Below are 12400 nucleotides of genomic sequence, written 5' to 3'. Positions count from 1 at the left end.
CTGAGCATCCGACTCTTGATTTCAGCTCTGGTCTTGACCCCAGTGTCATAGGATTGAGCCCCACATCATTCTCTCTCTCTCTCCTAATAAATAAATAAACTTAAAAAAAAAAAAAAATAGAAGCAGAGGACATATGGACATACTTCCTAACTAATTCTTTGAGGCAAGCATTACCCTAACAGCAAAACCACACAGATAATTACAAAAGAAAACTACTGATAAATCTCTCTTATGAACACAGATGCAAAAATTCTCAACAAAATATCAGTAAACCAAATCCTCAACAAAACACTAGCAAACCGAATCCAAAAACATATAAGAAGAAATCTGTACCACAACCAAATGGATTTATCCCAGGTATAGAAGGCTGGCTCAACATTCAAACATCAATTAATGTAACCCATCACATGCAAAAAGGAAAATCACATGATCATATCAATAAATGAAAAAAAAAAGCATTTGACAAATCCAACATTCATTCCTAATAACAACTCTAAGTAAACTACAAATAGAGATGAATTTCCTCAACTTGAAAACTATTTACAAAAAATCTACAACTAACATACTTAATGGTGAGAAATTCAAAACTTTCTCACTAAGATAAGGTACAACACAAGGATGTCCCCTCTCACCACTCCTTTTAAACACTGTACTGGAAGTCCTTGCTAATGCAATAAGACAAGACAGAGAAAAAAGAGATTAGGAAGGAAGACATAAAGCTCTTTGTTCACGGGTGACATATTATTTATGTGGAAAATCAGAAAGAATCACAAAAAAATAAAACAAAACAAAAAAACAACGCCTGGAACTAATATTACAGCAAGATTGCACAATACAAGGTTACTATACAAAAGTGACTAGCTTTCCTATATACCAACAATGAAAAAGGGAATTTGACATTAAATAGAATACCATTTACATCAACACCCCAAAACAATGAAATATTTAAGTATAAATCTAAAAAATTTTGTACAAGATCTATATGAGGAAAACTAGAAAACTGATAAATGAAATCAAAGAACTAAATAAGTGGGAGAGATATTCTATGTTCATGAACAGGAAGATTCAATGTTATAAAATATCAGTTTTTTGCATTATTCAGCCATAAAAAAGAAAGAAATCTTACCATTGGCAACAACATGGATGCAGCTAGAGACTATAATGCTCAGTGAAATAAGTCAGTCAGAGAAAGACAAATACCATATGATTTCACTTATATGTGGAATTTAAGAAACAGATGAGCAAAGAGGAAAAAAGAGAGGGCGAGAGAGAGAAAAATAAGCTAAGAAACAACTCTTAACTGTGGAGAACAAACACTCCTGTTACCAGACTGGAGGGAGGTAGGGGTATGGGTGAAATGGGTGATGGGGCTAAGAAGTGCACTTGTGATGAACATTGGGTGACGTATGGAACTGCTGAATCACTATATTGCACACTTGAAACTAATATAACACTGTATGTTAACTACACTGGAATTAAAAAAAATTTTTAGGGGCACCTGGGTGGCTCAGTGGGCAGAGCATCCGGCTTTGGCTCAGGTCGAACTCTCAGTTCGTGAGTTCGAGCCCATACCGGACTTGCTGTTGAAAGCCTGTCAGCACAGAGCCTGCTTCAGATCCTCTGTTCCCCTCTCTGCCCCTGCCCACTTGCACTCTCCCCCAACATAAATAAATATCCAAACAAAAAAAATTTTTTTTCAAGTTATCAGTTTTCCCCAGGTTGATACACAGATACAATGCAGTCTTAATAAAAATCCTAGCAGGTTATTTTGTGAATATCAATAAACTGGTTCTAAAGTTTATATTCGCCTGGGTGGCTCAGTCAGTTGAGCTTCAGCTCAGGTCATGATCTCACGGTCCATGAGTTCGAGCCCCATGTCAGGCTCTGTGCTGACAGCTCGGAGCCTGGAGCCTGCTTCAGATTCTGTGTCTCCCTCTCTCTCTGACCATCCCCCGTTCATCTCTGTCTCAAAAATAAATAAACATTAAAAATAATTTTTTTTAAAGTTTATATGGAGCATACCTGGGTAGCTCAGTTGGTTAAGCATCTGACTTCAGCTCAGGTCATGATCTCATGGTTAGTGGGTTCGAGCCCCACGTCAGGCTCTGTGCTGACAGCTCAGAGCCTAGACCCTGCTTCGGATTCTGTGTCTCCCTCTCTCTCTGCCCCTCCCCTGCTCGTGCTCTGTCTCTCTCAAAAATAAAATAAACATTAAAAAAAATTTTTAATAAATAAATAAAGTTTATATGGAAAGGCAAAAGACCTAGAATAGCCAACATAATATTGAAAGAAAAGAACAAAGTTGGAGAGCTGACCCTACGTAACTTCAAGACTCACTATAGGGGCGCCTGGGTGGCTTGGTCGGTTAAGCGTCCGACTTCAGCTCAGGTCATGATCTCACGGTCTGTGAGTTCGAGCCCCGCATCGGGCTCTGTGCTGACAGCTCAGAGCCTGGAGCCTGCTTCGGATTCTGTGTCTCCCTCTCTCTCTGACCCTCCCCCGCTCATGCTCAGTCTCTCTCTGTCTCAAAAATAAATAAACGTTAAAAAAAAAAAATTAAAAAAAAAAAAAGACTCACTATAAAGCTACAGTAATCAAGACAGTGTGGTACTGGTAAAAGAATAAAGATATTAACGGAACAGAAGAGAGAGCCCAGAAACAGACCCACATAAATATAGTCAACTGATCTTTGACTCAAAGAACCAAGACAATTCAATATAGTTTCTTCAACAAATGATGTTGGAACAAATGGACATCCACATGAAAAAACAGAAATAAAAAAACATGAATCTAGACACAGACCTAACTAACACGTTTCACAAAAATTAACTCAAAACAGGGGCGCCTGGATGGCTCAGTCAGTTGAGCATCTGACTCTTGATTTCGACTCGGGTCATGATCTTAGGGTCTGTGTATTCAAGCCCCGAGTTGGGCTCTGTACTGCCAGTTTGGAGTCTCCTTGGGATTCTCTGTCCCCCTCCCCCGCTCTCCTGCTCACGGAATCAAAAAATAAACAAACATTAAAATAAAAGGCATTAAAAAAATTAATTCAAAAACAGATCACAGATTTACCTAACTGTAAACACAAAACAGATTTACCTAACTGTAAAACACAATACTATAAAACTCCTAGAATGTAACAGAAGAAAATCTATGGGTATAATGGGTATAGTAATGCCTTTTTAGATACAACACCAAAGGCACAATCCATGAAAAAAATTATTGATAAGCTGGACTTCATTAAAATTAAAATTGTGGGGCTCAGTCAATTGAGAGTCCAACTTCGGCTCAGGTCATAATGTCACAGTTCATGAGTTTGAGCCCCACATCGGACTCACTGCTTTCAGTGCAATGCCTGCTTCAGATCCTCTGGCCCCCTCTCTCTGCCCCATCCTCACTCACTCTCTTTCACCCAAAAATAAACATTTAGAAGTATAATAAAACAAAATTTGATTTAGCTTAATTCAAATAAAATTAAAATCATATGTTCTGTGAAAGAGAATATCCAAATAATTAAAAGACAAGCCAGACTGGGAGAAAATAATTGCAAAAGGCATATCGGATAAATGACTTATCCAAAAACATATAAAGAACTCATGCGGCGCCTGGCTGGCTCAGTCATTTGAACATCCAACTTTGGCTCAGGTCATGATCTCATGGTTTGTGAGTTCAAGTGCCGCATGGGAGTCAGTGCGAAGCCTCTGTCTCCCTCTCTGCCCCTCCCCAACTCACATTAGTGTGTGCTCTCTCTCTCTCAAAAATAAACATTAAAAAAAAAGAACGCCTAACAATAAGAAAACAAAAACAAGAAAACAAAAACAATAAGAAAACATTCCAATTAAAAAGTGGGCCAAAGACCTGAAAAGACCTCACCAAAGATGATATATAGATGGCAAATAAGCATATGGAAAAGATGCTCCACATCACACGTCATCAGGGAAATGCAAATTAAGACAAGAGTGAGATAGCACTACACACTTATTAGAATGGCCAAAATCCAGAACACTGATAACACCAAAAGTTGGGCAGGATGTGAAGCAACAGGAGCTCTCATACACTGCTGGTGGGATGCAAAACGTTACAAAAGCCATTCTGGAAGACAGTCTGTCAGTGTCTTACAAAACTAAACATATTCTTACCATATGATCTAGCAATCACATTCCTTGTTACTTACCCAAAGGAGATGAAAACTTACGTCCACACAAAAACCTGCACAGAGATGTTTACAGCAGCTTTATTCAATAATTGCCAAAACTTGGAAGCAAGACATCCTTGGGTAGGTAAATGAATAAACAGTGGCACATCCAGACAATGGACTATTATTCAGCACTAAAAAGACATGAGCTATCAAGCTATAAAAAACATGGAGTGAAATGCATATTAGTGAAAGAAGCCAATATGAAAAGGCTACATACCACAGGATTCCAAATATGCAGAACTATGGGGACAATATAAACATCAGTGATTGCCAGGCATGGGAGGAAGGTATGAAAAGGCAGAGGACAGAGGATTTTTAGGACAGTGAAAATATTCTTTATGATATAATGATGGGTATGTCTTTATACTTTTGTCCAAACCCACAAGATACACAACACCAAGAGCGAACCCTAAACTAAAACATGGACTCTGGGTGACAATGAGGTGTCAAAGGTAGAGTCCTCCTTAGTTAAAAAAAAAAGTACTATTCTAATGAGTGACGTTGACAATAGGGGAGGCTATGCATGTGTGTACCCTCAATCTGGTTGTAAATCTAAAACTGCTCTAAAAAATAAAGTCTTAAACACACACACACACACACACACACACACACACACACACAAAGATAGAGATATATACACATATAACATACATATTGCAAAATAATACGAGATAGCCTGTAGATCAAAAGAGGCCTAAAAACCCTATCAACCGATCACAATATATGGACCTCACCTAGATACTAATTCAAACAAAGGTTTTTAAAAGTTGTAAGACGGGGCGCCTGGGTGGCTCAGTTGGTTGAGCGGCCGACTTCGGCTCAGGTCATGATCTCACGGTCCGTGAGTTCGAGCCCCGCGTCGGGCTCTGTGCTGACAGATCGGAGCCTGGAGCCTGTTTCAGATTGTGTCTCCCTCTCTCCGACCCTCCCCCGTTCATGCTCTGTCTCTCTCTGTCTCAAAAATAAATAAACGTTAAAAAAATAATAATAATAAAATTTAAAAAAATAAAAGTTGTAAGACAATCAGTCAAAATGAACGCTCACTATCTGATATTAAAAAACGAATATTAAAATTTTAAGTGTTAAATTAAAATTACGGTTATGTATATACAATTTACAAGCCCCACTCCCCACCTACATTTACAGTTGAAATAACATAATACCTGGGATTTACTTCAAAATATCTGGGGGCAGGACAAAGGTGGGTAGGTGTGTGGAAGATGCAAGATTGGCCATGAGTTGATAATTGTTTAGGTTGAATATACTGAGGTTTATTTACATTTTCTAGTTTTGTACATTTCAAAAAGAAAATCAACTATATTTCTGTACACTAAAAATGAACAATCCAAAAATGAAATTAAGGGGCACCTGGGAGGCTCAGCTGGTTAAGCTGGATTTGGCTCAGGTCATGATCCCAGGGTCTGCCCCTTCTTCTCTGCCCCTCTCCCTCTCTCTCTCAAAAAAATAAATAAATATAAGTAAATAAATACGTAAATAACAAAAATGAAATTAAGAAAGCAATTCCACATAAAATAATATCAAAAGAATAAAATACTTAGAAATAAATTTAACAAAAGATGTGTAAACTTATATGCATGAACTAGAAAACACTGTTCAAAGAAATGAAAGTCTAGTTTAATAGAAAGTTAACCCAAACTCATGAAGATTTCAAATGGTTAAGATGGCAAAACATTAGAAAATAATTCAAAATGATCTAAATAAATAGACATCATGTTCATCATCAGAAGACTTAATGCTGTTAAGATGGCAATGCTCTCCAAATTAACGTACCTATTTGATGCAATCCTTATTCAAATCCCAGCTGGATTCTTTGTAGAAACTGACCAACTGGTTCTAAACTTCATACGGAAACATAAAGGACCCAGAATAGCCAAAACAATCCTAAAAAGAGAATTCTCACTTTCGAATTTCAAAATTTACTACAAAGCAACAGCAATCAAGATAGGGTCATACAGACAAAAGGATAGACATATTGCTTCGCAGAACAGAAATGAAGGTAAGAAATAAACACAATGCTCTGTGGTCATCTGATTTTTTAAAAGGGTGCCAACACCATTCAATAGTGAAAGAATAAGCTTTTCAACAAATAGTGATGGGACAACTGTATAGGCACATGGAAAACATAAAGCTGGACTCTTACACTTCATGCCATATACAAAAATAAACTCAAAATGGACCAAAAACCTAAGAGTGTAGGAGTGAAAAAACCAACACTCTTAGAAGAAAATACAGGTATAATCTTTAGGACCTTGGATTTGGCAATTAATTTTTAGATATGATACCAAAAGCATAAGCCAGAAAAGAAATGGATAAATTGGACTTCATGAAAATTAAAACCATTTTTGGGGCACCTGAGTGGCTCAGTCGGTTAAGCATCCGACTTCGGCTCAGGTCATGACCTTGCAGCTTGTGAGTTTGAGCCCCGCGTTGGGCTCTGTGCTGACAGCTCAGAGCCTGGAGTCTGCTTTGGATTCTGTGTCTCCCTCTCTCTGCCTCTCCCCCGTTCGCACTCGTCTCTCTCTCAGAAATAAACATTAAAAAATTAAAACTGTTTGTAAGTCAAAACACACTATCAGCAAAGTGAAAAGAGAATTCATAGAATGGAAGAAAATAATTGCAACCATGTAACTGATAAGGGACTTGTAACAAGAAAATAAGACATGGGGATGTAATGTACAGCATAGGGAATATAGTCAGTAATATTGTAAAACCTTTGTATGGTTAACAGATGGTAACTAGATTTATCATGGTGATCATTTTTTTAAATTTCTGGGGCTCTGTGCTGACAGTGCTGAGCCTGCTTGGGATTTTCTATTTCTCCCTCTCTCTCTGCCCCTCCCTCTCTCTCTCTCAAAAATAAATAAACATTAAAAAAAAAAGTACTCGGCAATCACAAAGAATGAAATCTTCCCATTTGGAATTACGTGGATGGAACTAGAGGGTATTACGCTAAAGTGAAATTAGTCAGAGAAAGACACATATCATATGATTTTACTCATATGAGGAATTTAAGATACAAAACAGATGAACATAATAAGGGAAGGGAAGCAAAAATAATATAAAAACAGGGAGAGGGACAAAACATAAGAGACTCTTAAATATAGAGAACAAACAGAGGGTTGCTGGAGGGGTTGTGGGAGGGGGTGGGCTAAATGCAGGCATTAAGTAATCTACTCCTGAAATCATTGTTGCACTATATGCTAACTAACTTGGATGTAAACTAAAAAATTAATAATTTTTTTTAAATTAAAAGAATAAGTAAAGAAAAAAAAAAAAGAAAAAGAAAGAACTGGGCAAAGGATATGAATAGACATGTCTCCAAAGAAGATATAAAAGGCCACATATTATACAATTTGATTTATATTAAATGTTCAGGAAAAAAAAACAACAACACAGAAATAAAAAGTCTATGAGTAGTTGCTTAGGATTGGGGGATGGGTAAGGAGTTTCTTTTTGAGGTGACAAAAAATGTTCTAAAATTGTGATGACAGCTGCCCAAATCACTAAAAACAAAAATAATAGTACCATTGAACTGTACACTTTAAGTAGGTGAATTATATAGTATGTGAAACACATCTCAGTAATTTGTTACCAAAAGCCTTTATATTAAGAAAAAACTGATAAACATTTAAAAAAAAAAGTGGAGATGCCTGGGTGGTTCAGTTGGTTAAGTGTCCCACCCTTGATTACAGCTCAGGTCATGATCTCATGGTTGTGAGTTCAAGCCCTACACTGGGTTCTGCATAGACTGTGCGGAGACTGCTTGAGATTCCCTCTTTCTCTGCGCATCCCCCACTTGCACTGTCTCTCTCAAAATAAATAAACTTAAAAAAAAACAGTAACATGATAAATTAAACACCATTTAAAATGTTCAACATCATTACTCATTAGGGAAATGCAACAAAACCACAATAAATACTTCACATCCACAAGGAAGGCTGTAATCAAAAAGTAAAATAACTTTTGGTGAGGTTTTGAAAGCCTCACTACAAGGGGAAGTAAATGAAAAGATTTTTAAGTCTCATATTCACAACTAAAAGAGTAGGAGACAAGACTATAGGAAAAGCACTTCAAAAGCTAGAGAGCAAACAGATGAGTGGGAACTTGGTTTAGTTCTCCATTGTCTTCACTCTGCTAAGCTAATAGCAGGATAAACCTAGAAACAAGACAAATTTCCTGCAAGGGATCCCAGAAAGACTCTGAGATTCAAATCTCCACACAAATAAAATGGAAATTATTTCCCTATTGCCCATCCATTTGTTGTGAGGAGTAAAACAGGAACTGGATATGAAAGCACTCTTCAAATAGTAAAATGCTTTAAGAGTACAATATAAAGAAACCTTATCAAAAAAAATTAAATAGGGATACCTGGGTGACTCAGTTGGTTAAGTGTCCAACTCTTGATTTTGGATCAGGTCATGATCTTACAGTTCACGGGATCGAGCCCCACACGGGCTTGGCATTCTCTCTCCCTTCTCTCTCTGCCCCTCCCCCGTGCACTCATCCAAGAGTGCTCGCAAGTGCACACTCTCTCTCAAAATAAAGAAATAAACTTTAAAAGATTAAAATAAAAGAGCGTTATTATTACCTTGCCATGTCATCACCCCAAGGAATCGATCAGCTACTTCCTGAGGGAAACTCCAATGCTCTGGAAGGCACAATGTTCCATCAGATCTTTCAGGACACAATTTCTCTAGGTTAGCAATCAGGAAGTTCAGGCAGATGTTGACCAAAGAGTAGGGAGATGCCTCCTCCTAGAAAACAAACTTTGTTAGAATACATCCAGAAAAACTCAGCACAGAAGTAGACCATGCAAAAGACATCAAACTAGTTGGTAAGGATATCTGAAGATACATTCTCCTTACCCTAGTAGTGACTTACATGATTTATATGTAACGAAACCACCTTATTCCAACTGTTAACTGAATGGAAGATTTTATCTATTTCTGTTGTATCTTGAAAAAAAAATAAGTTCTCTCAATCCTTCACTCATCACCTGTTGTGTGCCAGCCATTGAAAATACAGGGATGAGCAAAATATTATTTTAATCCTTTTGGAGCTAATAGTGGGGAACACAACCAAGAAATCTGACAATTTCAATGAAACACAAGGGGCAACTCAAACAGATATCACATGGTCATTCACTCAACAAATATTTATTACTCAGTGATTACTATGTCCCAGAGGATAAGGCCTGTCTATTCTTTTTTTTTTTTTAAGTGTATTTTTTTAAGTTTATTTATTTATTTTGAGAGAGACACAGTGCGAGCCGGGGAGGGGCAGAGAGAGAGGAAGAGAGAATCCCAAGCAGGTTCTCCACCGGCAGCAAAGAGTCTGACGCGGGGCTCAGACTCACAAACCATGAAATCATGACCTGAACCAAAACCAAGAGTCAGACACGTAACTGACTGAGCCATGCAGGTGTCCCAGGCCTGCCTATTCTTACCCTCAAGTGTTCACAATGTAAAAGTGTGCTATACCAGGCTGCTGTAGAAGAGTAAGAACTGACAGTGAGGTGAGAGTAAAGAGGCATATGGTCTCTTTCTCCTCTAAGAGACACTGGCATTTGTTTATCCAACAAATATTTGAAAGGCATGGCACTGTATCAGACACGAAGAGATAGACATAGGTCAAACAGAGGTTGTTACCTTTGTCAGAGGCTTCAACATGGGATAATTCCTTGACTTCCACACCACTTTCAAATGATTAAGTTCCCTCAATGACCCAAAGTAAAAATTACTCCTTTGCAAATACCCTCAACTCCTTATTCCGTCTCCAGACAAAACTCCATTCTTAGAAGAACTCTACTAACTAGTTTTTGTGGCAACACGCAGCAGCTAATCATCTATGGGAAGGAGGAAGATTCCCATAACATAGCATGTCACAGCAAATTCATAATCATTAACTTCAAATTAGCCCTCCGTAGCTCTGAGACAGTTGTCTGTCCATAAGGTCTTCAAGACAGGGTACTCTCCCAACATCAGGCAAGAATTATTCCATGCCTTCTACTTATTCCTCAAATGCATTTTATGCTATCAGAATCTGACTCACTTCATGGAGAAAAATGAGGCCATCTCACCATCAAATTTAGCCGGAAAATGCATGCATCTTTCCTTTACTTTCCTCTTACATGGAAAATGGGGGGGGGGGGGGGGGGTTGCGGGGCACCTGGGTTAGGCATCCAACTCTTGATTTCAGCTCAGGTCATGATCTCATGGTTCCTGAGTTCAAACTCCACTTGGGATTCTCTCTCTCTGCTCTTCCCCTGCTTGTGTGTGTTCTCTCTCAAAGATAAACTTTAAAAACAAAAACAAACAAAAAAAGAAAACGTGTACCTCCTTGCAAAGCCCAACACTTCCACATGTGCTGACTGACTTCATCCCCCCTTGCCTTGGTCCCTCCTATCATTTCTTCATGCATACATCTTCAGAGTATCCTCAAATGGATCATTCTTAACATATAATTTGTTCTGCTATATACCTTAAAAACAAAAACACCTTCTGCCGAAACCCACATTCTCTTCAGTTACTCCTCTTCATAACTAAATTTCTCCAATAAGTTCACATGCTATCCAGTAGTCCCCCACTTATCCGCGTATCCACAGAAGATGCGTTCCAAGACTCCCAGTGGATGCCTAAAACTGCCCACAGTACCAAACCCGATACAGACTGTTTTCTCCTCTACATACCTAAAATAAAGTTTAATTTATAAACTAGGCACAGTAAGAGATTAACAATATACTGTAATAAATTATATCAATGTTGTCTCTCAAAATATCTTAACTGTACTGTACTCATCCTTCTTGTGATGATATGAAATGATAAAATGCCTACATGATGAAAAGCAGTGAGGTGAATGCCACAGGCAGTGTGAAGCAGCATTAGACTCCTAATGATTTTCTGACAATATGCCAAGAGAAGATGACCTGAGGGGTGCCTGGGTGGCTCAGTTGGTTAAGTGTCCGACTTCAGCTCAGGTCATGATCTCACGGTCTGTGAGTTCGGCCCCACGTGGGGCTCTGTGTTGACAGCTCAGAGCCTGGAGCCTGCTTCAGATTCTGTGTCTCCCTCTCTCTCTGCCCCTCCTCTGCTCACACTCTCTCTCAAAAATAAATGAACGTTAAAAAAATAAAATAAAATAAAACAAACAATGACCTACTTCGGGACTACAGTTGATTTAGGGTAAGTGAAACCACAGAAAATGAAACCTCAGATAAAGGGAGACTACTGTAATCACTTTCTTCCTATTCATTTCTGTGTGTGTGTGTGTGTGTGTGTGTGTGTGTGTGTGTGTGTGTGTGTGTGTTTTAAATTGAGGTCTAATTTACATATAGCAAAAAAATTACTTTTTGGTGTACTTAGTTCCACAAATTTTAACAAATGCATAGTCATGTGCCACACCACAATAAACATAGAGAACAGTTCTATAACCCAAAAATTCCCATGTCCCTTTGTAGACAATCCCTCCCACCAACCCCAAGCAACCAAATCTGTGTTTGTCCCTAGAGTTCTCCCTTTTCCAAAATGTCATATAAATAGAATCATACAATATGTAGGCCTTTTGAATCTGATTTCACTCCCCATAAAGGATTCAAGATTCTTCCATGTTGTGTTTTTGTAATTAGTTCCTTTTTTATTGCTGAGAAGTATTATACCGCATGTTCCACAATTTTATCATTAAGGGCAGTTGTATTATTTAAAGTTTTAGACAGTTTTGAAGAAAGCTGCTATAAATATTCATATAAGTTTATGTGAATCTGGGTTTCATTTTTCTTGGGTAGTTTCCTAGGAATGGGATTCCTGGGTCCCTGGGATTCCACACTTCCTACTAGTCTATATTTAACTTTATGTAAGAAAAGTGCCAACCTGTTCTTGCCAAGTGGATCTACCATTTTGCATTCCCAAAATTTTAGTTGCTCCAACTCCCCAGGTCAGAATTCATGTCCAAAAGACTGACGGAAGCAAAAAGATTCCCTGAAAGAGTCTCAGGAGACTTCTACTTAGGTCTTAAAAGCCAGAATTGGTTTACAGGCCCATGGGAAAATGGAGATTATACTTCATGTGGGTAATTTCCACACATCTATCTCCCAGGTCACTATCTCTTTGTTTAGTGGTATATATTTCTTCACAGTCTAATTGTATATTGTTCTTTTTTCATGACTTATTTCATCTTTTATATCTT

General features: G+C 38.0%; 1 protein-coding gene across 5 annotated transcripts in view; it reads right to left on the bottom strand.

Annotated features, from left to right (window-relative positions):
• ZYG11A (zyg-11 family member A, cell cycle regulator) overlaps positions 1–12400 on the bottom strand; it is a 74968-nt gene that overhangs the window by 52611 nt on the left and 9957 nt on the right. For 4 of the 5 annotated variants that reach the window (XM_007077422.3, XM_042997187.1, XM_042997189.1 and 1 more), the window contains exon 2: positions 8808–8973. In XM_007077422.3, the coding sequence (XP_007077484.2) occupies positions 8808–8973 (166 nt within the window). Of the gene's footprint in view, positions 1–5989; positions 6033–8807; positions 8974–12400 lie in introns of those variants that run through there. The other variant, XM_042997190.1, reaches the window with a different exon arrangement.

This window comes from Panthera tigris, chromosome C1 (assembly GCF_018350195.1).
Source record: "Panthera tigris isolate Pti1 chromosome C1, P.tigris_Pti1_mat1.1, whole genome shotgun sequence".
NCBI lineage: Eukaryota > Metazoa > Chordata > Mammalia > Carnivora > Felidae > Panthera > Panthera tigris.
The sequence above is the reverse complement of the archived record's forward strand: the minus strand, read 5'-3'. Positions and strand labels throughout refer to the sequence as shown.